General features: G+C 50.3%; 10 protein-coding genes across 10 annotated transcripts; 4 read left to right on the top strand and 6 right to left on the bottom strand.

Moving 5' to 3' along the window:
• Positions 1–1736: 1736 nt before the first annotated feature.
• On the bottom strand, positions 1737–3687 carry BDV14DRAFT_177292 (alpha/beta-hydrolase). The gene is made up of 2 exons (XM_073769388.1): positions 3016–3687; positions 1737–2965 (listed from the first exon to the last, which is right to left on the bottom strand). The coding sequence occupies exons 1-2, from the start codon at positions 3587–3589 to the stop codon at positions 1935–1937; spliced, it is 1605 nt and encodes a 534-aa protein (XP_073626125.1). The 5' UTR covers positions 3590–3687; the 3' UTR covers positions 1737–1934.
• A 789-nt stretch (positions 3688–4476) lies between these two features.
• Positions 4477–5525, bottom strand: BDV14DRAFT_202200 (major facilitator superfamily domain-containing protein; the record flags this gene model as incomplete). The annotated part of the gene is made up of 5 exons (XM_073773947.1): positions 4477–4611; positions 4684–4874; positions 4928–4989; positions 5067–5253; positions 5303–5525. The coding sequence occupies 5 exons, from the start codon at positions 5523–5525 to the stop codon at positions 4477–4479; spliced, it is 798 nt and encodes a 265-aa protein (XP_073626124.1).
• Positions 5526–5884: 359 nt separating this feature from the next.
• Positions 5885–7028, top strand: BDV14DRAFT_191176 (acyl-coenzyme A:6-aminopenicillanic acid acyl-transferase-domain-containing protein; the record flags this gene model as incomplete). The annotated part of the gene is made up of 2 exons (XM_073771458.1): positions 5885–5920; positions 5970–7028. The coding sequence occupies 2 exons, from the start codon at positions 5885–5887 to the stop codon at positions 7026–7028; spliced, it is 1095 nt and encodes a 364-aa protein (XP_073626123.1).
• A 5595-nt stretch (positions 7029–12623) lies between these two features.
• Positions 12624–13748, bottom strand: BDV14DRAFT_210152 (polysaccharide deacetylase family protein; the record flags this gene model as incomplete). The annotated part of the gene is made up of 4 exons (XM_073775820.1): positions 12624–12957; positions 13024–13385; positions 13445–13639; positions 13693–13748. 4 exons carry the CDS (start codon positions 13746–13748, stop codon positions 12659–12661), a joined length of 912 nt encoding a protein of 303 aa, XP_073626122.1. The 3' UTR covers positions 12624–12658.
• A 298-nt stretch (positions 13749–14046) lies between these two features.
• Positions 14047–14970, top strand: BDV14DRAFT_202197 (SDR family NAD(P)-dependent oxidoreductase; the record flags this gene model as incomplete). Its single annotated transcript, XM_073773946.1, has 3 exons — positions 14047–14091; positions 14151–14688; positions 14759–14970. 3 exons carry the CDS (start codon positions 14047–14049, stop codon positions 14968–14970), a joined length of 795 nt encoding a protein of 264 aa, XP_073626121.1.
• A 370-nt stretch (positions 14971–15340) lies between these two features.
• On the top strand, positions 15341–16475 carry BDV14DRAFT_191174 (NAD(P)-binding protein; the record flags this gene model as incomplete). Its single annotated transcript, XM_073771457.1, has 5 exons — positions 15341–15385; positions 15451–15927; positions 16011–16052; positions 16145–16236; positions 16316–16475. The coding sequence occupies 5 exons, from the start codon at positions 15341–15343 to the stop codon at positions 16473–16475; spliced, it is 816 nt and encodes a 271-aa protein (XP_073626120.1).
• A 204-nt stretch (positions 16476–16679) lies between these two features.
• On the bottom strand, positions 16680–19294 carry BDV14DRAFT_210150 (putative C6 transcription factor; the record flags this gene model as incomplete). Its single annotated transcript, XM_073775819.1, has 2 exons — positions 18481–19294; positions 16680–18408 (listed from the first exon to the last, which is right to left on the bottom strand). The coding sequence occupies exons 1-2, from the start codon at positions 19140–19142 to the stop codon at positions 16680–16682; spliced, it is 2391 nt and encodes a 796-aa protein (XP_073626119.1). The 5' UTR covers positions 19143–19294.
• Positions 19295–19596: 302 nt separating this feature from the next.
• Positions 19597–20937, bottom strand: BDV14DRAFT_191172 (serine hydrolase domain-containing protein; the record flags this gene model as incomplete). The annotated part of the gene is made up of 3 exons (XM_073771456.1): positions 19597–20012; positions 20067–20364; positions 20413–20937. The coding sequence occupies 3 exons, from the start codon at positions 20935–20937 to the stop codon at positions 19597–19599; spliced, it is 1239 nt and encodes a 412-aa protein (XP_073626118.1).
• A 575-nt stretch (positions 20938–21512) lies between these two features.
• On the top strand, positions 21513–23379 carry BDV14DRAFT_210146 (flavin-containing monooxygenase; the record flags this gene model as incomplete). The annotated part of the gene is made up of 4 exons (XM_073775818.1): positions 21513–21654; positions 21709–22082; positions 22135–22857; positions 22912–23379. The coding sequence occupies 4 exons, from the start codon at positions 21513–21515 to the stop codon at positions 23377–23379; spliced, it is 1707 nt and encodes a 568-aa protein (XP_073626117.1).
• Positions 23380–25320: 1941 nt separating this feature from the next.
• Positions 25321–26192, bottom strand: BDV14DRAFT_210144 (uncharacterized protein). Its single transcript, XM_073775817.1, has 2 exons — positions 25445–26192; positions 25321–25390 (listed from the first exon to the last, which is right to left on the bottom strand). The coding sequence occupies exons 1-2, from the start codon at positions 26174–26176 to the stop codon at positions 25325–25327; spliced, it is 798 nt and encodes a 265-aa protein (XP_073626116.1). The 5' UTR covers positions 26177–26192; the 3' UTR covers positions 25321–25324.
• Between the last annotated feature and the right edge of the window lie 438 nt (positions 26193–26630).

Below are 26630 nucleotides of genomic sequence, written 5' to 3'. Positions count from 1 at the left end.
TTTCATGCTAGTTTATATTTTATTTATCTGCTCTCAGGAGATCATTTTAGATATTTTGAGTTATCTAATGCCTTCCTAGCTTGGAAAATTTTGAATTGGGTTTTCTCATGAACAGAAGGTGCGATGGGCACCGGGAGAGGAAGAACAATGCCCGACATTGAGGTCAAAAATTGCGTGAGTGGAGTACTGCAGGCTCTTTACTCTCGGGTTTGGTACCTATAAATACCCTCAAATATATACATCCGCAAGGAGTTGCAATGAGTGTGATGAAGTTTCAGTATATTGTTTTTGATATCTAAGGTAGGAAAGCCCGTCGATGCCCGGGTATGTACAGGTAGCCAACCCACAACTCCAGCTAAACCACAAAGAAGGTATCCCCTCCAAACTCCAACCAAAAACTTTTTATCTCACTGATAAGCCCCCCTCAAACTTCTTTCATCCTCTCTAACAAAATACTCATGCGTAACCGCAATCCCACTCCCTGACACTCCATCCTCAACAGGCCTAACCATCACAAGTCCATCCTCACTCTCATGCCTCGAAAGCTGATGATGGTGGTCATCCCCCGGCAAACTCGGCGTAGGCGTAACAGATACCATCGCGCGAGATTTATGCCCATGGTTGTGCCCGTGCAGTCCGGCCTCAAGCCCGTTGTTGCCCGTCTGTGTACCGTTATGTGTGCCTTGGCCTGTGCGACCAGAGCCAGACAGCTCGTACCCGTACCGGTGGTTCTTAGAGTATGTACCCGTGCGCGAATGCGAGCCGAAGAATAGAGTGCGGAGGGTGGGGAGGCAGGAGGCGATTATCGCGATGGCGGTTTCGATCATTGAGACGGTGCATGTTATCATTTGTTCGCCCAGATGGGAGTAGATTGCGCGGATGACTGGAAGGAAACTTGTGTTAGCTGGGACTGGGGCTGTGGACTGGAGTTGTGGAGGGGATGGAGGTTGGTAGGCAGATAGGTAGGTAGGGGGGTTATAGACATACTGGAAGTAATAACGACGAGAATACCCAACATAAACACGGATAGCACACCCCACTTCTGCTTCCTAGGCATCTTCACCCGTGCGACCTGCGAGATGGGCAGACAGATGATGAACACGTCGCTGAAAATATTGAAGAGGATGGTGAGCCAGTAGTTGATGTCGACTTGGTCTTGGGGGCAGGCGACTGCAGTATATAGCATTAGTACCAAGAATGAGCAAAGTGACTCGATATGGATGACAGAGGTAGATAGGTAGGTAGGTGGTACTCACGCGCAGCATTCTTCACAAAATTCCACTGCCTACTCGGGGGATAACACTTGAAAATAATATCAAAGAACAGCGCCAGCCACATCGCACCCAGAACAGCCAGCGTGATATTATAAATCGTCTGGTACCGCGTTCTGTCCGCAAGCCTCTAATCTAGATCCTAGGCTCCAGACTCAGTGGTCAGTGCAGGGGCCAACCCAGGAACAAAAATGTATGGAAATGAAAAATGGGTGCGTATGTCGATGATTCGAGGAATCTTATGTGGGGGCGTCATTATTGTAACATGGTTGGTAACTGTTAAGACTCTGGATCCTGGACCTCTGGAACGGTTTTATGCAGGGCTCTGTTGGGTAGAGAGCTTTGAGCAAGGTATTCAAGTGCAGGTCCGTCTATATTTGGGATTCGGAGAGTATGTGTCCGATGAGGTAGAGACCGCTCTCAGAGTAGCATTTCCATGAGTCGATGTCCGGGACTTGTATAATACTGAGACAGATGTACGGTAGTAAAGTAAGATTCTTTCACACATTAATATATTGAAGTATGCTTGTAAAGTCTATAGTGATAAGAAGAGAAAAAAAGACATCGCTGATGAAACAATAAGTCCCCCACATACGAAGTTGTTATTCTCCGAGTACAAAAGCAAGTCCAAGGCCAGACCTACACCTAGACCCAGATGCAAGCCTAAGCACTAGCCGCCAACTCAACCGGATTCAAAACCTTAGGATAACTAGGGTAATTCGGCTTAAAGGTCTTCTGGCACCTCGAGTTGTAAGCACCAGTGGTACTAACAACAATCTCCTCCTCCTGACCAGGCACACCAACCCTCGCAAGCGGCCCATCAACAGGGCTAGCCTGCTCCCACCCAGGCCCAGCAGCCGGATTCTGGATCCAAGCAACGAACCAATCGTTCATGAAATCAGCCAGCTTCTGCTCGTCGTCTGTTACGCCATCAAGCAGCTCAAAGCACTCGTTGCCGCCGTGGAAGAAGGGCACTTCGCTGCCGTGCGAGGGGCCCAGGTTTGGGATCGGGAGGACGTTGTTGTAGTCCCCGAACCAGCGGTAGATCCAGGTTGGTTGTTCCGCGGCGCGCACGTCAAGGAGATAATCTGTTGCGCAGAGGAAGCGGGCGTCGCCGTAGGAGGCGCCGCTCATGGCGGAGACAGAGGCGTAGTCAGCCTCATCGTACGCGGAGAGCAGCTCATCCGAGGGAACAAAGGCAATATCTGCGTCGAAAGTACCGATCCATTCGGTGAAGTTGGTGTTTTCGGAGCCGTAGACGTAGCCGAACAATGCTCCCTCCTGGTCAGAGTTTCCGACGATGAGGGGAAGGTCCTTCGGGTACTGCCCGTTTGCGAAACGGTCAGAGTAGCTGGCGAAACGGGTGAAGCCGTCGATGATGGGCGAGAACCAGGTGTTTGAGGTGGAGTTGAAGTAGGTCGTTTGGAAGGCGTACGTGTCGACAGCGCGGAGGCAGTCGAGGGTGTAGTCGTCAGCTGTGCAGTCGAGGGTCACGCCGGCATCGATCATGTCTTGCACGACTTGCTTGAGGCCAACTCCGGAGGGGGTGATGGCGGGACCAGACTGCGCGTTGGCAGACATTTCGATCGCACCGGCCAGGAAGGTGTCGGGGTTGTTCCAGAGGTAGTGGTCGACGTGGACACCACCGGAGGAGTGGCCACCGAGGACAATGTGCGACTTGTTACCACCGAAGGCTGTATTACTTTATTAGCAAAGGGTCAGAATATAGGAGAGAATGTCTTACCCTCAATGTTGTCATAAACCCACTGCAGAGCAAGCTCAACATCCATGATACCAAAGTTCTGAGATTGACCCTCCAGCTCGGGCGCATTAGGTGAGGCATACAGACTCTCGCGGTAATTCAGGTTGACATAGATGACATCCTTGCGAGCAAAGTTCTGACCCTGCCATTGCGCATTGCTGTTACCGCCAGTAACCATCGCACCACCGTAGATGTACACAAAGACAGGCAGGTCGTGGCCATTGGTATGCGGGGTCCAGATGTTCAAGTTCAGACAGTCCTCGCTCTGAGCAGTGATGGCATTGCCAGACATGGCCTGGGCGCAGGAGGGGCCATAGGAAGTAGCCTCGAACTTGCCGTCGGGGAACGCGCTCAGGGCAACAGGGGCCTTCCAGCGGTTCTCGCCAGCGGTGCTCTCAGCAAAGGGAATGCCAAGATAGGCGTTCGTATCGTTCTGCTGGAATCCCTTGACAAGACCCTGGTCGAGCTTGACGCTGGGAGTGCAGCCACAGGCGCGCGCGACACCCAGCGTAGCCAGGGCCGTGGTGGCCACCCTTGTACTGCGGAAGAAGCCCATGATCGCGATGTGATCTGGGTTCTGGGAGGTAAAAGAGGAGAAGAGGGGGAGGAAAGGAGAAGTTGAACGAAACAAGTAATGATGATCGTGAACCTTTCAGAGCGAAGAAGGAGGTTTAAGAAGGCCAGAAGCTTGGGGGCGATGATCCAGCCGGTTCATCTTCGGCGCTGCCACTGAGTCGCTGCAAAACACGCCAACGACCCACAACGTCTTCTAGAACGATCAAGTTTTTCTGGAACGCCCAATCACGACCTTACTAGCGGAGCTCAAGCTCAGAGATTGTTGCTACCTATTGGTCGCTCGAGTCAGCGCATCGTGCATGCAAGGTACCTGCTTGTCAACCTCGTGGCCCGTGGGCCTTGCATTTGGAATTCCGACGGTATCTGGACTCTATCTTCGATCGAGTACCACATGCTAGACTGGTGAGTACATCATTGGCCATTCAAGAACTACGTGGTGGAGTACTTGTTGGTGAAAACTTCATGGTTCGTCCGGTAGCGGAGAACAATGGCTTTTAACTATCGCTGATCCGGGCTATCGTCCGAGAGGTCTAGAGCTAGGCAAGGTTTCTGCAGAGCTGGGAATAGAACAGCGGTTGAAACAAGAGTTGTCGTACAGCCATCGGGCGTTCTGTGGCTTCAGCTGAAGGGTTTACGAGTCAGTGGTGGTGACCTAGAAATGCCGCAGAGTGAGAATTGTGATCACTGCCATGGGCGATGATTTGTAACGATTCCATCAGAAAATGGTGAGTAAGAGGAGTGCGTTGAATGAGAACTGGGGCTGTATCTTTAGTTGATAGAGCAGTTGGAATGCAGATGGCTTTGCCGTAGAGAGAACCCGCAACCTCTCGACAGCGTTAACCATTGCCACGGGCCGGTACTTATCTGTTATTCATCGGTATCCCGAAAAACTGGCACGCCATGGTATACCGGTAATATCCCCACACGTTCGTCGAACCTGCGATATCTGGTATCCCTGACTCGTAACTCGATGCCTGCAGAAAACATCTCGGTGTTGCTGGCCTAGACCCAAATCAGACTGAAACCGACCCAATGCCAGGACCGGAGAACTCGCGAAATGAGACTCCAACCAACAACACCCCGTTGCTTCTTTACCTCGGGCATTCGCTCTACGGCCAGCTTCTTTTCGGCCGCACTCAGCCACCATGCTCGAGTCGTCTCGGGAGTATCGGGGAACATGAAGTAGCCGTAGATGGCCACTGGGACAGTGATGCAGAAGTCGATAACAAACAGCCAACGCCAACCAGGAAGACCTCTCGCGCCATCTACCAGGCATTAGCATTCTGCTATCAAGTCTGAGCAATCAGGATAGACTTACCTAGACTCTCATGGACACCCCCCTGGATGAACCCGGAGAACATCGTTCCCACAAGGCCACTACTGGTGAACAGAGCAGTCCTCTTGCCAACTTCGTCTGGTTTGTACCAGCTCCCAAGGATATAGTGCACCCAACGAACGTGGATGACTCGAATACCGCCTGGAAGAATCTGATGCACATGATCTCCCAGGGGTGGTGGGTGAACCCCGTTCCCAAGGTCAACAATCCCCATGCTATCATGCAACTCGGGAAATATATACGCGGAGGAAGTTTCTGCAAAGCGAGATTGTTCGGGATCTGTCCTAGAACATAGCCGCCGTAGAAGACTTCAAACTGTCAGTGGTCACTTTCTGTCTCTCTCGGGCGTCTCCTTACTTGTGTTGATCTGGTTCAATTGGTTTCCGACAAAGTTCAAGTCGTGCTGCATTCCACTGGTATATGCATTGTTGAGGTTCATGCGATCAAGGTAGTTGACCCAATACATCAAGCAGCAGAACGAAAGGATAAAGACGTCCAGCTTGACAATCAGCCATCGCTCAGCCTTTGTTGCAGCTGGCTTTCCCCAGACAACTTCCCGGACTTTAGACAGGACGAACATGGTTATGGGCGATGTGGTTAGACAGGAAGCGGATTCGAACCTTCATGGCAGAGGGTTTATGTATCGGCCAAAAGTACGACAAGCGATATCAACGCTTATCACCTTATCTATTTCAAGAATGATTGTTTCGACAAGTCGCTTATCGACACCACTGTCGGAGTTGCGCGGTATCGTCTATCAATGGCCGCGATAGGGCTTGTATACCTCGCTCTAATCCGACCTTGCTGGGCGACTTGATCTAGATCGCAACTCAGTACTCCCCTGTTGCCTCTTCACAAAAGAAATATAGGAAGCGTTTACTGCAATTAGGAGCTGATCCTTTGTCAACTTCAAAATTCACCAAGGTTCTGAAAGACATCATGCTTGACATCACCGTCACAGGAAATCATCGCGAGGTCAGTATACTTCTGTCTAAGAACTCGCCAAACGCTAACTGTAACCCAGATCGGTCTCGCCGTGGGCCAGCAAGCTGCCGCTCAAGTTCAAGGCTCAATTGAATTCTACCGTCTCCTTTTCAAAGCCTTCAACGACCTAGAATGGTCCACCGTCCGCGCAAAAGCCGCCGAGTTCCAACCAAACCTCAAGGCCAAATTCCCCCGCTACTATGAGGAGATCGAGGGAATTGCCGAAGGCGCAGGGGTAGACATCATTGACGTCCTAGCCATCAACATCCGAACCGAAGTTGCCTTCGGCCTCTTCGACAAACGCTCCAGACGGCCCATGGCAATCGACACCGTCGACGGATGCACGACACTGGGATGGAAAACTCCCAGCGGCGCCACATTCCTCGCGCAGAACTGGGACTGGAAGTCCAAGCAGAAGCCCAACCTCATCATTCTCCGCGTCAACCCCAAGGGTGTCCCAGACATGGACCTTCCCAGATTCCAGATGATCACTGAAGCAGGCATCATCGGGAAAATCGGATTCAATGAGTACGGTGTCGGTACATTACTCAACGGTATCCGCGAAATGGGCATCGCCCCCGAGAAAATGCCCATCCATTTCGCACTCCGCACGATCCTCGAGTCAAAGAGTAAAGCCGAGGCCTTGGAAAAGATCAAATCTATTGGTCTAGCAGGAAGCAGCCATATCCTTCTCGGCGATGAAACTGGCCCAACAGGCCTGGAATGCACGAGCATCGGGTTTCAGGAACTCCAACCGGACAACCTAGGCCGCGTAGTGCACGCCAATAACCTCATTCTTCAGCACGATGGCGTATTCGAACCAACGTGGCTCGAAGACTCTCCCAAACGCACTGCTCGACTTACCGAGCTAGCCACCAAGGAGGTCGGGGAGAAGGCTGGATTTGAGACATTGCTCGAGCTGTTCAAGGACGAGCAGGGCTTTCCGGCATCGATTAATAGGCACCAGACTGGCAATAACGATTCGAATACACTATTCAATGTGGTATATAATCTGTCTGAGCGAAAGGGTATTATATCTATGGGGAGGACGACGGAGATCGAAGAGCAGGTTACTATTGGTTTTAAAGGCAGAGGATAATGGCATTTACGTTGCGGTACATCTATTCATAGATTCCGATATCAATAGGTATATAGTGCTCTACATGAGGTACGGGATAGAGCAGAGCTAGTTGTCTCTACCGGGACCTCGCCCGCCGCGCAGAATTGCACGTTCCTATCTGATAGCCTACCTAGTCGATAGCGCCTTCCCGTATTGTTACTTACTCTAAGGTTTATCGCGCATTATGTCTGGTCCTAAATAAGTGCTTAGTTGCCAGATGTTTCCAAGTTACTCTGGTATATAAATCCCGGGTCAACAAGAAGGTCCTGGTTTGAGCGGCCAACTGCTCTGTTCAATATTCAACAGCAGCCACGCAAATCTAGTAATCCTGGACTTAAGCCCTCCAACCGAACGTCGACAAATCCAGAGTGATATTCTCGAAGCAGCGAGCATATTCAAACTCAAACTCGCCGTCATGGATACGTTCTAGATGAACAAGAACAGTCAGCACCCTTACCACGTGTTACGCAAGAATATGGATCCCATAGATTCTCTGACAAATATTACATTTCCTTGTACTTATTACATAGCGGGTAGACACGGCAAATCGCCATTAGTTCACGTTGCCGAGACTGCTAGTACTCTTGGTGTTCTCGACCAATGCAATCATGAACCTGTGGCTCTCATCGACAGGTGATTACAATGTGTCGCAGGTCAATTACATTCCGACCGGTGTAGCTGGAGTGGGTGTCATCGCCACCTTGTTCCTAGGCTGGTACTCCGATTTTACCAAGAAGCAGTGGCACGTTGGCATTTTCCTGTCCTTCACGGCAATTGTCTCCGGCGCAATCATGCTGAACCCACCGACTAAAGAAGCCAAGTTCTTCGCATTGTTTTTAAATGGATGCCAGTATGCGAGTCAGACCGTTCTCTTTGCCTGGGCGAACACCACTGTCGCCGAAGACGATGCGAAGCGGGCGGTGATCCTGGGATTGATGAACACATTGGCAATTGCAGTGTACATGTTTTGGTCTCTTCTCTTCTACAGCACGACACAGGGCCCAGAATGGACGGAGGGCAGTATTGCGATGAACTGCATGGGAGCGGCGTTTCTTATCACCACATTTGCAGTGCGTTATCTTGAGAAAAGGGACATGGCGGCAATCGACGGAATCGCACCAAGAATCGAGGAGGACGGCACTAGCATCGGAGAGGATAAGCAGTAGGCAGATAGGGATTTAGCTTAATTGGAGTAATTTCCTAGAAGATAAGCCAGGATTAAGATTTGACCGCGTCTTCCTGGCTATATCCGCCCTCTTTCCTCACAATAGTACTTTTGCCTTCAGTCTTTAAGCACATCTCCGAAGAAATGGGCAAAGCCACTCGAGCTTCTTATTCCTGTGCTCGATGCTTCAAGAGGAAGAAGAAAGTTTGTAGCCCAAGTCTCGCCAGCGGCATCTGCTAACGCGCCTTAATTAGTGCGATCGGAGTTACCCGACATGTTCTCAGTGTGCAGCTGCAAGGGCCAAGTGTATTGCATTGGACAGAGGGTCGGACAAAGAGGTCCCTCGCAGGTACTGTTGCATACTTAGCGCTTAATAGCCCCTATTGCTAATGGCATCGGACAGTCTAGTATCCTATCTAGAAGAGATTTTGGCAGATCTACAGTCCAAGCAAGGCCAAAGTGGCCAACATGCGGCTGTTTTACCATCAAACAACTCACACCAAGCTGGAAGTCCTGAAAAACATGCTTCAATTGCTGGAGAAGAACCAAAGCATGAGAATGTCATTAATGTTCTGGCCGCAAAGGCAGCAGCCACCAGTACCCCTGTGGCCTCCCTCAAACACTCTTCTCGTCAGCCACTGCCTTATTACCGCATCTTCTTCATGGGCGCTGAGCTTCCTTTCCCTCTAGCCTTTCAATCTCAACGCCCGATCAATATACCTACCAGACATGGTGGCAACGCCTCCACGCAGCTACCTCGAGATGTCGCAGAGAAGCTGATGGCCGCCTATGTGGACCGCATGATGCCGCAGTATCCTCTGTTCCTGCAGGGCGAAATAGACGACATGTTCGAAAACTTTAGCGACGATCAACGGGCAACGAGCCCGGACGACCAATTCTGTATATACATGGTACTTGCCATCGCTACCCTGTCGTCGAAAACCAGCAACTATCGCAAACTCCTTTCTGTTGCTGAAGCACTTCGACGTGATGCGCTTTCCTGTCTTGACCTCGACCTCAGCTTATCCAGACCAGCATTGACGACCATTAGGCAACTCCTACTGCTTGTTCAGTATGGCTTTCTCCTTCCTTCTTTTGTCAACCTCTGGCACATTGTTGGGGAAGCGTCGAGACTCGCGTTGGCCCTCGGTCTGCACCATGATACACTGCACATATGTGGATTTAGTGGCCACGAGCGTGAAACTCGTAAGAGAATCTACTGGGTAGTACGTTCCCTGCACTAAGAAATATTGAGAAGCTTAGCTCATGAACAGCTCTATGCAATCGAGAGATCGGTCGCCATCACCGCTCATCGGCCATTCGCAATATCGCGAGACCAGCTTCACCTCCCTTTTCCACGTTCAGAAGATTTCCCATCTTGTCAATCACCTGGAACTGGTGTTTTCGCTGATGGCCCGTCAATGCATACACCTTACATCCGATTTATCGATCGTTTGCAATTCCTACATTTGCAGACCGAAGTCTGTTCCATCAACATTGGGTTACGTGCGATACCTGACCATCATCTGAGCCACGAGTCCTGGCTGCTAGATGTTGAAGGACGGTTAAATTCCATCAACTGTGACCCTGCAACTATCAAGTGGTGCTCTTTTCTGAAGTGGCACACGATATTACTGCTACACATGCCATGCGCACGCAACCCGCACCCTACGGAAAATTCAGTTCTCAAGTACCTAGACGCGGCGTTGAATATTTCCAAGGGCTACTGGGAGCTCATCGGATCAGGAAACCTGAGCCACTCCTGGCATGCAACCCACCACTGCTACGAGGCAGGAAACCTCATACTCTACAGTCTGTGGTATTATCATGATCTCACACGCAGAAAATATGCGACTGCGCAAGTCTTCGAAGCCGTGCACCAAATCTCTGGCATCTTCGTATGTTGCCGTTGTCACTTGTGATTGTTGGTAGAAACATTTTATAACGCTGAACAGGTATTACTTGAGAAGAAGTGGCCTGCAGCTCATCAATGCGGGCGGCTTTTCGATCGACTGCGGAACATGGCCCTCAGATTCTTCGGTCAGGAAGAACCAGGGAATCCTGATGCTATCCTTGAGGCAAGGCAGCTGAGAGGTTTGGTGTTCAGGGAAAATGCAGACTTTCTCTACGCCCGCGAGCAGCCAGCGTCAACAGCAAATTCTGTATCTGACTTGACATTTCCTGACTTTGATCTCGATGGCCTTGATATGGATCTTTTTATGGATTTTCCTGGGTTCTTCAACAGCCCAGCACCACGGCTTTCTGACAATAACGGTATATACCCAGCCGATCCTGTGGAGCAGGATATCTATGAACCTGACTGCACGGCTTCTTTCAAGAGCCCTGAGCAAACTAGTTTCCATCAACCGGACCGCCGTGCGATTGACGTAACTTCATTGGAGAAAGTTATGCAGAGTATCCCCGTATGCTCTCCATGTCGCCTGCGAAGAGTCAAATGCGATATGTGTCTTCCCGCGTGTCGGAACTGCGTCAAACATCAGAGGGAATGCAACTACCGAGATTCAGCATTGGGCAAGGATTTTAACCGCCAGTAAGTAACCGCATTGATACGGGGCACCGAGGCCTTCATTACGGTTTTTAAGGCTGCTTACAGGACCATTCATGATTTGTATGTCTCGATCCAGGTGTTGATGGAGCACAACAACTACGCCTCCCAATCTTCAGCAGCTACGCTACTGAATAATGGAGGCTCAAACACCCTCACCAGTACGGATAATGCTCGTCAGACTGATACGGGCATGTTGTTTATGTCAGTATATAGTTCTGCTGGCCATGAAACCGCGGTATACTTTGGGCACACCAGCGCATTCGGTAGACTTACGGCTCTACTCGAGTCGTTTACCAAACTACCAGCAACAGAACACCCACCCCTATTGGAATGTCCCTCGCTATTTCAAGTCTTTGCTGGCTCTATAAGCTTGAATATTAACCGTCCCGTTGACCTCCTGACAGCGAAGACTTTGATCTCCCATTATATCCGGAATATCGAAACACTGTTCCCAATACTTGGTGAGGAAATTATAGTCAAAACAATCAATGTCACTTGCAACACCAGCACTGCTGTTGGCAACGACATATCTGCCCGAACTCGATTCAACCTACTTGTCTCAATTTCATTGTCTCTATTGAGCGCGGGAGATGCACGTCTACGGTTAATTGCAAACACCTACTTTCGGGATGCCATGTCCTGCATGCAATCTCACGACTGCTTCGTCAATCCAGCGACCGAATCCCTGCAAACCATGCTCCTGGTCTGTCTATACACTTGGATTTGTCCGGATGCCGCAGATATTTGGCGACTCCTGGGTCACACATCTCGTCTTTTTTTAGATTTCATCGAAGCAAACGGTGCCGACAGCACATACGCTGAGAGCATAGGTGTTATTTATCGCACGCTTTACACCCTCGAGACAGAGATCTCAATCGGCTTTGGCCGGCCTCATCAACTTCCAGACGCGCAAGACCTTCCTGTTTTGTCCCCGGCGTCTTCTATGTCTTACCCCGGCGATATGTCGATCATCCAGTACAGGCTCGTACGCCTACAAAATCGCCTCCACAGAGACACGCTGTCCAAGGGCAACGCTACTGTTGACTGGAGCACTGCAGCCTCAGTGTCAAGTGCTTCATGGATGCCTGGTTATGTTGAGTCGGTTAGGTCATGGATCGCTGACTGGAATGCTTGCGTTGATGCCTTGCTTGTTAATAACATTCCATTGGATTTTATGCAAGGGGTCGCCACGCAAAGAATCCTTCTTCAAAGTTATGGGGAGTTCAAGTACTGCGTGTCGATTCTCCTGGCAAAGATTGCTACCGATCGTCGTGGACAGTTCTTGGTGTTGCCAGAAGAAGAACTCGATGCTTGCAAGAGATTGCTTCGAGCAGCGGATATTCTACACGAGATATGCCACCAGAACTGTAGACCGTCCGCTCCTCCTGAAGTGGTCCAGTGTTTATTTGCTTCCACGTGGTCATTCGCGCATGGAATATTTAATGCTGCTTCGGTGATAGTGCGACACCGGAGCAACGCTGCCATCCCGGAACTCGAGGCAAGAGATATTGTGGAAAATAGTATTCGTATTCTTTCATCGCTGTCACAAACTGCTGATCTAGAGACGTCTGGGCTTGTGGATTGCCTTCAGAGTTTACAACATGATGCCTTTGGTCCACAATCCCCACCTGTTCGAGCCGCTAGTCGAAACGAATGATTCGGACTGAAGATAGAAGACAAAGAATCGATTGATCTGGAGCATCCCTTGTGCTATGTAAGGATATTGAAGAGCTTTCGGCACGCTCCAGCACATACGAAACATCACGTACACACTCCGACTTCTCCAAGTTCAAAACATGAACTACAAAAAACATTCCATTTCGAATGACTATGCAAAATCCTCACTAATTCCATATCGGTGACAATGAAGGCAGCTTATGCAGCAACCCCGGCCTTCATAGTGTATCCTTCCAGCTTTCCAGCTTTGAACTCGTCACAGATCTGAGCCATGGTCACAAACTCCACACCCTCCTTGGACTTCATATACTCAATCAAGCGTTCGTGCATAAGCATAACATTTGATTTACCACTGACTTGCGGATGGCAGCTGATACAAAATACGAAAGTCTCGTATTCGCGGTAGAAGAAGTCGAACTGGTCGCGCCACTGTACTTCAATGTCTCGGGGGTTGACGAAGCCATGTGTGCCTGGTCGGCGGGTATAATTCATGGGCGCTGCAACTCATGTCAGCAAATTATATTCTCGAAGAACGAAAATCCTGTAATAAAAAGAGGACTCACGCCAATCATCCACATTCCAGCTCCCTGGAATCTCGACAACCTTGGTCGGCTTGTGCTCCTTCATTGGCACCATCCACGTGTCTGGGTCCTTGGAGTAGTCCGTATGAACGAGCGAGTCCTCCGGGACATCAGCAACATAGTATGGCTGGCAATCGTGGTGCAGCATTGAATGGTCATATTCAATACCGAAGTCTTCGAGAATCGACATTGTCTTGGGACTCACTTCCCAGGCCGGCGCAACCCAGCCCTTGGGATACTTTCCGGTGAACTCTTGGTAGACTTCGATACTCTTCGCCATAACTTTTCGCTCCTGCTCTTCGGTAAGGAACCGGACGAATTCGTGGGTGTAGCCGTGAAGTCCGCTGCAGTTCTTGTCAGTGGGACTTCAAATCGATAGTCCTGGAACCAAGGAGAAGCTTACATTTCGTGGCCAGCATCTCGGACTTTTGCCATTTGTTCCGGAAACGAGAGGATTGTATGACTTGGCATGTACCAGGAGGCTTTGATGTCGTGGTCGGCGAAGAGCTTCAGCATGCGGTCTGTGCCAACGTTGGCGCCAAAGATGCCTCTAGATACGTCCGTTGCCCCGATTTTCGTGCCATCGCGAGTGTTGATCCTGGACGTCGTGTCAAATTAGCCGATCCAGGGAAAAATTTACTGACCACTCACCAGTTCGCGCAGGCGTCGACGTCGACGGCATATGTTACGAGTGCGCGTTTCACCATTTTGATTTCTTGTGATAATATTCCAGCTCCGCGTGATCAGTTCGTACAATAGCGATAGTTTTGACCCCCCCAAAACAAACGCGACCGCATCTTAAAATACTGATCTCGTCATACATTGGAGAAGTTGTCGGATCAGCGCGGTATGAACAGACAATGGCCCTCGCTTTGATCCGACGCCTTATCAGCACCTTCGCTCTAGGCCGACACTGATGATTTCGGCATTCTAACTACAAGCGAAAACCCGAACTTACTGGTTGACTCGGTCCAGACTGGGTTCGATTACTAGACAGCCACGATCATGCAACATTCACAGCAATTCGTGGGACGCCAATTCGCCGTCACGGTTCGTTCAAGGCCTTTATCCACACCAAGTCCGCGATGTTCTAATGGATTATGCCTTAGGGAGGCTGCTCGGGCATCGGACTCGCAGTGTCAAAGACTCTATTGATTCTAGGAGCGACCGTTTACATTGCAGACATTTTCCCCTCCGCGCCAGCCGATCTCACGAGCGAGAAAAACTGCCACATTACGCTCAACTGCGACATAACTAGTCGCGAAGCATGCAAGTCATTCCTGGATGATATCCCTGGCCGCCTAGACGGTCTCGTCAATTCAGCAGGAATAGCACGTTGGGAAGGCTATATCGCCAGCGATGACCTCTTCCACCAAACAATGTCTATCAATGTCACTGGCACCTGGAACATGACTACTGAAGCTATGGCCCGAATGTCCAGTCAGGACGACCTTGAGGTACCAGGTACTGTCCCGGGGTCAGTGCGCAGCGTTGGTCAGGGGTCGATTGTCAATGTAGGCAGCGGCGCGTCGCTTCGTGGAGTATCAGGTCTCGCTGCTTATACGGCCTCCAAGCATGCGGTCCTGGGTCTGACGAGATCCTGGGCGAGGGACTTTCCTAACCTGCGCGTGAATCTGGTTGCTCCTGGTAAGTACCACCCAGTATTACATATCACGTCTCCTTGCACCCCTGCATGACCTCTAACCAATAATTGTAGGGGCAACCGATACCCCAATGGTCAAATCAAGTCTACCTGACGGTTCTGAAAATCTTTCAAATGCAGCCAATGGAACAGCTCAGATTGCATTTATTCCAAAAGGGAGAATGGCCCATGCTACTGATGTTGCGGATGCTATTGTGTTTTTCCTTTCGGATGAGTCCAGTTTTGTTACGGGGCAGTGTTTGCCGGTTAATGGGGGGAACTTTTAGGTAGATAGATAATGATCTGGTCTGACATAGTCCGATGGTAGTCGATAACAAAACTGCGTACTTTTTGCATGTCTACCTGGATAGACCATGCGATAAGCCGTCGAGATGGTTGGGGTTGTCGGACTTGTGCGAGCCATCCATAGCCCTTGGACCTCCAGCTCTATCCCGTCCGACGCGTCGGGGTTCGTAGCGCAGTTCACGTCAAATCCACAAATAATCGATAATAAGATATATGTCCCTACAGTTCTAAATGATACATTCTTTATTCCACTTATTCTTACTCTACGTCAGCTGCAGCCCAAGCACAATCTGAACGCCTACCTAGGTACCTAGTTCTAGTTCCCATATCGATCGGATCCATCCGCCAGCCATGCCCAAAGCCACGCAGAAAGTCGCAATCGTGACCGGCGCCGCAGTAAGTTCCCTAAAACCCTCTAGGGGATCTCACCATCTCACCAATTAACCAAAACAACCCTCAAGTCCGGGATGGGGGCTGCACTAGCAGCACATCTCGTGCAAAACAACTATCTCGTCGCATTAGCAGACATAAACACCACCACCGGTCAAGCCCTAGCTTCCTCCCTCGGCTCCAACGCAACATTCTACGAGATGGACGTTACATCCTACGAGTCCCAGGTTTCGATATTCAGCGCTGTATGGGAGAAATATGGACGAATTGATGCATTTCTCGCGCATGCGGGGTACTCGGATCGGAGTTCTATATATCTTCTAAGGGAGAGGGGGAAGGATGTGCAGGAGGCTCCGCCGAGGCCTGAACTGAAGAGTTTGGAGGCTTGTTATAGCGGGTTTTTGTATGGGGTGCAACTTGCCGTGCATTTCATGCGGGGCAACGAGAATGAAAGTGGAAAGGGAGGAGGGTGTATTGTCGCGACGAGTAGTATTGCATCTATTCATCCGCACGCGACGTTCCCGGAGTATTGTGGGGCGAAGGCCGCTGTACGATCCCGTCCTCTCTTATACCTCTACGTTATGAGAGATCCTAGAGAAGTCATGGGGTGTACTAATTGGATGCGTTGTAGATAAACCACTTTGTGCGGGCTGCGGCGCCGGTTTTCAAGATTGTGAGTGTTGACATCTCCCGTGTATCATTCTTTGTTATCCAGTTGGTTTGGAATTGGGTATGTAGCTAACCTTGTGGGACGTCTGTTGTTAGAAAGATAATATCACACTCAACGCCATCCTTCCAGGAATAGTCGCCACTGGCGCAGTCCCGCAGGCCTCGATTGACGCAACGAAAGCAGAGCAGTGAGTCCCTACATAACATAACTTATACACCTGCCACATAGTCCCTGCTCTACAGCTATGAACTAATAAATTGACGCAGTTTGACACCAATCCAAACAATCGTAGACGCATACATGATGTGTCTCAACGACGGCAATATAAACGGTGAACTGATCGAGTGTTCCACGGATAAGATTATCTTTCTGCCGCGGCCGGAGTTCGCGAATGGGGAGGCGACTAAAAGGGCTTGTACGGTTTAGGAGCCGTTGTTTGAGATCAAGCATGGGGAGGTTTCTGGGTTGGAGGGTGCTATTCCATGAATATCTATAGCGTGGACGATCAAGGGGTGAAACAGAAGGAGGTCTTGTATTGGCTGGAGGTAGAGGACGCTCATATAGGTCTTAGAGGAAAAAGGTACGCTGAGACCCACGCTAGATAATTGCAAAGAGATAATATTCATAACTTCAAGCCGGCGGCCGTATACTAGATAAAGCTGAGGACAGCGTCACTGCAATTCTCCGCGCCATATCGGATTTCTTCCCTAGCAGCCAAAGACCCTTAATACATTCCTCAGCCCGGCGGATACTGTCTTCAAGCTCGGGGTTGCCAAAGCCAAGAAGTGCTACTGCCTGATTTGTCTTGCCAAGAAATATAATGCTTGCTTTGCTAAACGCCCTGATGAGAATGATAGTCCAAGGTTCCGTCAGGAGGGTCCCTTCGTTAACGGCGTGATGAAACCCTGGCATTTGGGGTGTGCCCAAGGTCGCATCTGCCGTGTCCGGCGTAGCTATTCGTGCGAGATCGGATAGACTTCTTGCGCTGCGACTTCGCATTGTCTGAGCATATCGGCATGCCACACGAGATATCGCGCCATCCTCTGTAGCCAGTCTATTCTCGTCAATGAACTCGAGAAGATCGGCGAGCATCATAGCAGCTAGGTGCCAGTGACCCGAGATCACTACGAACCAGCCCTGTATCCGGCGCGGGACAGAATGGTGGTCTGCGACCATTTCGGCAATGAAGGCACCATGTGTCCTGTTCCAGTATTCGTAGAGCAAAAGCGTACTCTCAATGATCTCCTCAACCTGCGACTTTGGTATCCCTTTACGAAGTGCGTTTTGCAGATACGAAAGGTGACGGAAAAGCAGAACCTTGACGGGTGCTGACCTGACGACGTCTTTGGCGGCGACTTCGTAGGAGCATGGCCAATACGTGCGTTTCGTCTCTTTCAGTCCACCTCTGATGAAAAGGTCAAGATTCCATCGGCCTGCAATTGCACCTTGATGACTGTCATCCTGGGAATGGTGCGGGCACTCTTCATCCACGACAACCACGGGGCGTTCATTCATGGACGACGAAACAGTATCGAACATGATAGTCAACCAGTAGAGCAGACCAATTGTGGATTGGTCATCCGGGCTGATGCTCGAAGGTTGATCGATTTTCATAGATGCTTTGCTTTTCTGGCCCTTTGATAATGCATCATAGCGATACTTTAGGGCATGCATTCGTCGCGCGGCACTCTCCATGTACTTTGGTGGCCCATCTTTGTCAATAATGTCCCGCACCTCCAAAAATAATGAGTCCATACAAAACGCGTCTAGTTTCTGGTCACTCGCCGAGGTTTGCGTCTCGTCGTCGAACGTCCAAGGCTTCTGCGACAAACCCATAATGATTTCAGCACAAGCCACGCGATAAGAGTCCAGGTTGGCAACCTCCTGGAGGGCACGTCGCGCTTGGTCCCAGAGATTATTCTGCAACGTCCGATCAAATTCCTCAGCCTGTTGATGGAAAGACTCGTTAGACAATTTGTCGTTGTACTCCGCCCGTTGTCGGCTGCTTCCCTGAGCCCATTGAGCCGCGAAAGCCATGATAGCCACATGCAAAGCCTTTGATGCTGCGTGATCTTCCCTCTTTGTGAGTTTTACAAGACCATGAGATTGAGCGACTCTGTCAAGCTTGATTGTTCGTTGATATATTCGATTTGACCACGAGGAGCCCCATTCTGATGATATTTGTGAATTGGTCTGCGGCCCAAGTTGATAGGGACAGGTGGTGTCTGACAGCCAACAAGATAGGTTGTGCTCGAGTACGTCATGGTATACAACGAGAAGGTTCTCCGAGGTTAGCTTGTTGTTCGTACTTGTGACCATCCGCTGTTGGATCGAGAAAGGTGAGAGGCAAGGTGACTGGCTTTGGTGGCAAAATGGCTGTTGGTCGAACGTCAAGGTCTCACCTGTTGGATCGGAGAAGCAGGGTATAGACCAGTCATCAATAGTACATAAGAGCGCCTCCGAGATATTATCATACTCATTGATTGTTGTTGAACCTTGAGTGTCATTTGGACCAAGTTCTAATCCTGAGGTGTGCTGAGAAGGAAGATCAAGGTCGTCAATGGCTTGGGGCAGGCCGTCTAAAATATTTCCTGCCGACGACAGAACATCCAAATTCCCGCAATATTGTTTCTCTGGCCTGTGGTGAGTCTCTTGGAAAGGAAATACAGGCGACGAGAAATTGTAAGGTGTTAGCGACTCTGACAGATCTAGGTCGATTGGAGGCCAAGCCATCAGTTCCTGCGTGGGTGCCGTATGCAGTTGGAACAGATCCTTCAACATATCATACGGCCTGGAAGTTCCAGGGTCAGGAGAAAGCCATGGGAAGACATTGTCTGGGCTCAGTGAATCCAAGATACTATCCCGTGGCGTGTTTTTCGATAGTGTCTGCGCCCGGGACGCTGCCCATTCCGTTGTACATCGCTTCTTCGTTTTGGCACAGTACGAGCAAGATAGCCTCTGGGTACTGACACCATCGCATGCTCGTTTGGATCTGCGGCACTGGTCACAGGCATGGTTCTGTCGTCGGGTCCTTGACGAGTTCGAAAGGGGCTTGGTGTGTTTGTGGACCGACATAGGGGCAACGGTCGACATGTTTATCCTGGAAGACAATGATAAGATAATATAGGGTCGCTTTTAACAATCAGAAGCCATCCTGGTGAGATCTCGATGATTTGAATCTCGAAAGCGGGGAAGCGTCAGATCGCCCTAGGCTCCTACTACCCAGGTTCCCCGCATGTTGGGACGATCTCGTAGCTGGGGATCAGGAAGTGATTGGACCAGACGACATTCCGTGGAGCGAGGATTGTAGCTAACAATCCATGAGGCTAGGACGGTCTAAGCGGCAAACTGAAGTAGTCGTGGCGCGTAATGTGCAAGAACCCTAATTGGGAAATTGCGATGCGTCGCCACACACCTGCCTAGTTTTGTTCGCGAACTCTCTTTATTATGTTGCTATCATTCTGAGTTTTTGTTTCACTAGATACAGGACCTTAGGCATCCAAAAGCAATGATATTGACACAAAAGCAACGTCCCCAACACCTGTGCTTAACCCAGCGCTTGGTATATCGTCCCCTCAACATCCCCCCACAAACCAAGTACTGGAAGATCAACAAACGGTAGGATTTGGGTCGCAATTAGTCCAGCAACACCTTTCTCCCTGTCTGCCCACCACCAAAGGTTTGCCAATCCGGCCCAGTGCCCCGTTGATGTCGACCGTCCCGTCGGACCACCGTTGCTCAACATGAAGGTCAAACCCCAACCTTGCGGCGGGTTTCCAGCCACTGGATACAACTCTGGTATTGCATTTGTCAGATCCGGCTTGGAGGCTGGAATACTTTGGCGACTGAAATTGGGAGAGTGCGAAATCTGATTTGTGAACATCTCGTCCACTGTCTCTTTGAGGAGCAGCTGGGCGCCTGTCTTTGGGCATGTTCCGTCGTTCAAGAGGACAGCCAACACCTCTGCAAAACTGAATCAAAATTCAAATTATCTTAGATGTTCTTTTCTGGACTTACTGCAGTAATCCTGTGGCTTTGCATACATTCCTGCGCCACCGCTATTAAACACCTTTGTAACCTCACCTTCATCATCCGGATCGACTACCAAGGGCAATCGAAGCAGATGATCGCGAGGCCTAAAGGTTCCGTCTGAACTCCTAAAATTCATATATGCCATTCGCTGGCGAAGGTCATGGCTTGGGATCATCGACATATCTTTGATTCCAAGGGGCTCGAGTACATGTCGCTGGAGATAGTTGTTGAGAGTCAAGCCGGTCGCCCGCTCCAGTGCGATTCCAGCCCAGTCAATACCGACCTATGAAGACCGTTAGTATGCGATTTGTCTAACCATTTAGAAACATACACCGTATTCCCATCCCTCGCCAGGCTGGAACAAAAGAGGCGTGGTGACATCTTCAATCCGACCGGAGAACTCGTCGATGCCAGCAGGATACGACCAATGCCTCAACCTGTCATTAAAGAACGTGTATCCAAACCCAGCAGTGTGTGTAAGGAGCATACGCAGGGTAATCGGGTTCTTCTTGTCCTCGAGACTGCCGTCTGGCTTTAAGACTTTGAGGTCCTTCAGCTCTGGACAGAGAGATTCTGTTTGCTCAGCATCGTCGAGCTTGAGGATATCCTTTTCGACGAGCTGCATACAGGCAACACCAACCAGCATCTTGGTACATGATGCAATCCAGAAAATGTGTTCTAGTGTCATGGGCTCGTCGGAACCCATGCCACGCTTTCCCGCAGAGTGAGCGAAGAGCTCCTCGCCATCTTTGCCCACAACCACAACAGTAGCACCAGGAATGCCGGTCGCCGGATCTTCGCAGGCCTTGTCAACAATCTCAGTTAGACGTGAAGTTATTTCAGGTTGGAGAGGCATGACTGCGATGTTATTCTCCAGTATTGATCAGTAAGTGGGAATGGGAGACAAAATAATCCTGATTCCAACTGAAGCTGGTTCAATGTCTTATAACAAGGGGCTTCCAACGTAAGCTGCCGAGAGGTACTCTTGGCAAGGCGTCCAGTTCCCTGTGGTCTGAATCTAGCTGCTTATTTCGCCGAAGGCAACGTGAAACTGCGGACCCGCAGCTGGGAACCGCAATGGATTCACTTTCCCCGCGCAGGATGATTTACAAACGATCCGAAGCTCCTTGGACCGACCAATCATGAATTGCCAGCTCAGCTATCAGAGACGGGGAAACGTCATTTGTCCGCAAAGGCGGGGTTGGCTGATCTAGAACGACCAGTCGTGGTGGCTTGTATCGACATGGCTGCGGAACTGTACAACAACCGTTGCAATACGGACTATACGTACGACTACAGCAGCAAGGGTGATGGCACACACGGACAGGATAAATAGGAGCCGAGGGAGAAGATAGATTGCTCAACATGAAAACTTGAATTATCTGAATAACTACTACGTTTGAGAAACAGCCTTCGCTTGAAACCAAAACCATGGGCAGCCTCGGAGAGACCGTACCTCCAGCCAAGAAGTTCAACACTGAACTGACAGACTACTCAGCCACGCACGCTGACAAGACCGGACCATACGCCGAGAACCTCGATATCGACGCCCTGGTTGTAGGAGCTGGCTTTGGTGAGTCCGCCGCTCATTCCGCCGTTTCAGATTCCTAACATACCTCGCCCACAGCCGGGATATTCATGCTCAAGACCCTCCGCGACCGCGGCCTCAAGACATATATCTTCGAAGCAGGCAATGATACTGGTGGTACCTGGCGCTGGAACTGCTACCCTGGCGCAGGTGTTGACTCCGAAGTACCCGAGTATGAGTTTTCTTGGCCGGAAGTGTACAACACCTGGAACTGGCCAAACAACTATCCCAACTACGAGAACCTTCGAGATTACTTCGACCATGTTGATAAGGTCATCGGTGTGAAGAAAGACTGTGCTTTCAATACTGTTGTTGTCGGCGGGCAGTTCGACACTGCCGAGGGGAAATGGAACATCCAGACTGCCGATGGCCGGACTACCAAGGCAAAGTACCTCGTTCTAGGTACTGGTTTTGTACGTGTATCCTACTCCAGTCTCGCCGAATAGGTAGTACTAACAACATCAGGCCGCCAAACGGTACATCCCACCCTGGACAGGCATGGACAAGTTCAAAGGAACAGTCCACCACTCCTCCTTCTGGCCGGAACAGCACATCGAAGTCAAAAACAAACGCTGCGCCATCATCGGAACCGGTGCATCAGGAGTCCAAATAACTCAAGCCTGGGGCCCCGAAGCCGGCGATCTCAAAGTCTTTCAGCGAACACCTAACCTCGCCGTCCCCATGCGCAAGCGCGACCTAACCGTGGAAGAACAGGAGCGCATAAAACCGTACTACCCCGAGCTCTTCCGGTACCGTGAGGCCAACTTTGCTGGCTTCCTCTATGGCTGGCACGAGAAGAACACATTCGACGATACACCTGAAGAGCGCGAGGCGTTCTACGAGCAGGTCTGGAAGGACGGTGGGTTCCGGTACTGGGTTGCGCTCTACAAAGATAACTTGTTCAACGCCGACGCAAACAAGGAGTCTTACAACTTCTGGGCGAAGAAGACTCGCGCGCGCATTGGCGATCCCCAGCTCCGTGAACTGTTGGCGCCGTGGGATATGCCGCATTACTTTGGCATTAAGCGGCCTTGTCTGGAGTATAACTACTATGAGCAGTTTAACCGGGAGAACGTTCACCTCGTCGATATCAAGAACAACCCGATCAAAGAGTTCACCGAGACCGGTATCACTCTTGAAGACGGGACGCATCATGAGTTGGATGTTATTGCTGTGGCTACCGGTTTCGTATGTCCTCAACCCACTCCTACTTTACACATCCCTGTACTAACTCTTGAACAGGACGTCGTAACAGGCGTAATGACCCAACTCGGCCTCAAGAGCATAGACGGCGCAATCCTCGAAGAAGAATGGATCCCCGGCGCAAAGACATACCTAGGCACCACAGTCAGCGGCTACCCAAACATGTTCCACATATATGGACCGCACGGCCCAACACTGCTAAGTAATGGTCCAACCTCTGTAGCCGTGCAAGGCCGCTGGATCGCAGACGCCATCGCGAAGGTCGAAGCGAACGGCGTCAAGTATATTAATCCGAAACTTGAAGCGTCGGAGGAGTGGAAGAAGCATATTGTGGAACTGAATGATCGAACTCTGTTCCCGACTACACGTTCGACTTATATGGGTGGGAGTATTCCGGGGAAGGTCTATGAGCCGGTTTGTTATAGTGGGGGGATTCCGGCTTATAAGATTGAGATTAGGAAGGCGCTTGATGAGTGGGAGGGAGGGTTTGATATTGTTAAGGGTTGAGCGCAGCTCCAGCTGGGCCAGAAGGAATCGCGGTCAGGTATAGCTATATGGGTCTACGATAGGACACTGTGTATCTTTTCAATGGCAACCTGTTTTCATTTCCACTACCTATGGTTCCTACCTGTTTGACCTCCACCAATCAACTCGTATCGCAATCCATATCCTTCACACCAACCTCCATCATAGTCCTTCAATATATGGACCACACCACTCTCAATGAGCGTACTCATTTAGTCCCAAACATAGGTACCGTAGGTCACCTAGGCGGGGTCGCTCAACACTTCCCAAGGGCAGCTATCAACGACATTAGCCTGGTCTTTCTGTCGCGGCGGTGATTAATAAACGTGGAAACATACCAACAGTACACCGACTATCAGTGTAATACCCATTAACATAGCAGAACTTCCCGTCCCAGTTAATCCGCTGCCAAGTACTACACCCAGCCAACATCATTAACCTCTCTCACGCAATCCACTTATATTATAGTAAATGTAGAAGGGGCTCTCACCAATTCCCCTCATAACAATCCCCGCTCTTATAGCAATTAAACTGATAACTACTTCCCGGGTACACGCGCGCGGTGATACTGTAGTCAAAACCCGGCCCAGAACGACAGTTCACGTGGTTTGAGGAGGAGTTGACGATTTTGCAAACGGTATTTGCTCGTTTCTCCAGGCCGAGTTCCTGAGGGCTGGGAGTGCGCGCTTCCAGGTCAACTTCGATAGGGGTGGCGATAGCCTCTGCGACTGGAGCAGGCGCCGCGTCGGCTTCGGCTTCGGCTTCGGGGGCTGGTATCGCGAGAGCCAGAGATGGGATTAGGGTTGCAAAAATGGTGGGGAGGAACTTCATCTTGACGGACTGGTTATTGTAACTTGAGATTGGGAGCTGCTGTGCTTTCCTGTGCTGCGTTGATGAATGAGTCTTGTCGAGGAGACGGAGAAGGCAGCCTTTATACCTTTCGTCCAGGGGTTTCGCATCTCCTCGCTTTTGAAGGATGCCCATACGGATTTCCACGGCTGTTATCCTTCCATGGTCAGCTCCAGCAGCATACGAGCCCTCGATGTTACATCTCGCCGAATCTCACCAAAACGGGACACGAGAGATTCCATGGCCACGGTCCCATAGCCTACGCCGAAGCAAACGCCTACTGGATGCACTCATGTCTCAATGTACCCAAGATAGCACCATAATAAATGAAGACTGTCTTTGGACTGCGGCTAAAACCACTGGCAGCCCGTATCTGCGATGGACCCCCGTATTCCCCCACACTCTCCACTGCCTCTGTGAAGAGCCCAAGTACGTAGGATTAACTTGGTTGGGCTAAGCTCTCTCGTATTGATATTAAATGGACTGGACCGTGCAGGAACACGGGACGCTGAGAAGTGAATACGAGATCTGGATATTTATTATTGGGTGACATTCCCGGCCCCTGATGATCTGCCGCGAGGAAGTGCTGTGATTTGGTAGGTTGATGTTGTCTTCAGGTTTCCAAGTTGTTTTTGATACAGTGGGAATGGAGCTGCTATGCTGTCTCAGTAAAGAGGAAAGGACCCAGCTTTATTCTCCTTAGCCTTCGTAATCCTCGTTGAGGGTTTCCATATGAGGCAGGTCGGGTTGATCGGGGCCCCGCCTGGGAATCGGTCTATGGATTGATAGATGACTTCGTTGCGATCCATCCATTCCAGTTCCTATTTCTCGGTTAGGTTTCCACTGTCAGTGACGGCGTTCTTCCGACGCTATCCGATGGATGATGTCCCCTTGTTTAAGGTCATCTTACAGTTCGTGACTAGGACATTGACGTGTTAAATGGGGCTTTTATTGAGCTGTTCTTCTGAGAATTTATCGCAACTGGCGGAGACTCGACTCCATGGAAACAGCAATACAAACAGGTTCCTCGTTTATATTTCTTCATACCATCACAGCTTAAGTTGATATATTTCAGGCTCTAGTAAATACCAGGGATAAGAGTATACTTCACGCGCTCCTTGATGGCGAGGTACTTCTCTCCATACTGAAATCCCACCGTTAGTGTATTCATTCCCTCATTTTACATAAAGAGACTTACCCGTTCAACCATATACTTTTCCAAAACAGGCACACCCCTCGCGGCGAAATCATAGAAGAAGAAACTAAACGTCACGGCACCCAAGCTCAATCCACCACAGGCAAGCGCATACCCAGCCCGCCAAATAGTGTAAGCGCCATAGTTGATGTTCCTCGCAAGTGAGAAGAGACCACCGGCGAATGGCTGTCCTTTATTCGCCGGGTCAGCCTTGAATGCCTTGCGCTGGAACTCAGAGACTGCTTCGGCTATTATTCCGATGAAGTAGGCTGTTGCGCCGATGGCGATAAACGGGTTTGTCGCTAGGGTCTCAAGGGTGGTTAGTTGGGTGTTCGACGAAGTGATAGGCGAAGTAACGGTCCAGATCGCAAACAGAGTGTTGAGTGTGTTAAAGATAGTATTGAAAAGAGGGATCGTGATTGCCGAGCCAGTGGGCATCTCTTGCTCCGAGACAAAGACCATATGAATGATCTGCTTGACGGCGCTACCGAGTGCAAAAGCGTTGACGAGGCCAAGATAGGGATGGATCTTTGCTAGAGCGCCTGGGCCAAGTCCGACAGGGTGTCGAAGCGCCCTTCCACCGAGTTTCTCGATGAATTGGCCGGCCCAGCCGCGGGAGATGAGGTTGTACTGCCAAACGACATCTGCGGCGCGGAGGCCAACAAAGAGACCTTTGCCGAGTGGCGATGAAGCCTTGACGCGCGAAACGTTGTCCCGAAGTTCTTTATCGGCCATGGTTGGGATGATCAAAAGTTGGAAAACGTCAGTTGAGAGAAGAAGGAATGACGTTTATATAAGGAGCGAGCCATGGTATGGTCCACTTTCGGGGTTCATTGTAGCCCCGTCATTACTAAGAGGTGCAAGCTTGGTATGCCGAGAACCCCGCGGGAATGATCCTGATTTACAATTCAGAGGTCAAGGGAAGGCGTTTTCATGCGAGGTATTGATCCTGTGAAAATAGCCAGAAAGGCAGCCGCGAACTTGCCCTGGCTCTTGCCTCGCATGGATCGTTGCAATGTTGAGTACCTTCTCCCTTAGTAGGGCAAGAGTCGTACCTGCCTTTACACATGGCCTTTTATCTTAATCTTCTGAGGGTCTCAATCGCCTGCCATTCGAGGAGTGGCCTGTAAGGGTGCTGTCGCATACAACAGGGCTTGGTTCAACCTTGACATCCATTTGGGATCTAATC

Source organism: Aspergillus stella-maris (assembly GCF_047715825.1).
Source record: "Aspergillus stella-maris strain CBS 113639 unplaced genomic scaffold BDV14scaffold_44, whole genome shotgun sequence".
Classification (NCBI taxonomy): Eukaryota; Fungi; Ascomycota; class Eurotiomycetes; order Eurotiales; family Aspergillaceae; genus Aspergillus; species Aspergillus stella-maris.
The sequence above is the reverse complement of the archived record's forward strand: the minus strand, read 5'-3'. Positions and strand labels throughout refer to the sequence as shown.

Coding starts and splice junctions, on each gene's coding strand:
- BDV14DRAFT_177292 (XM_073769388.1), bottom strand. CDS start 3,589: ATGGGCTTCTTCCGCAGTACAAGGGTGGCCACCACGGCCCTGGCTACG. Junction 2,966..3,015: donor GGTTTATGACAACATTGAGG/GTAAGACATTCT, acceptor AAAGTAATACAG/CCTTCGGTGGTAACAAGTCG.
- BDV14DRAFT_210144 (XM_073775817.1), bottom strand. CDS start 26,176: ATGGCCGATAAAGAACTTCGGGACAACGTTTCGCGCGTCAAGGCTTCA. Junction 25,391..25,444: donor AAAAGTATATGGTTGAACGG/GTAAGTCTCTTT, acceptor GTGGGATTTCAG/TATGGAGAGAAGTACCTCGC.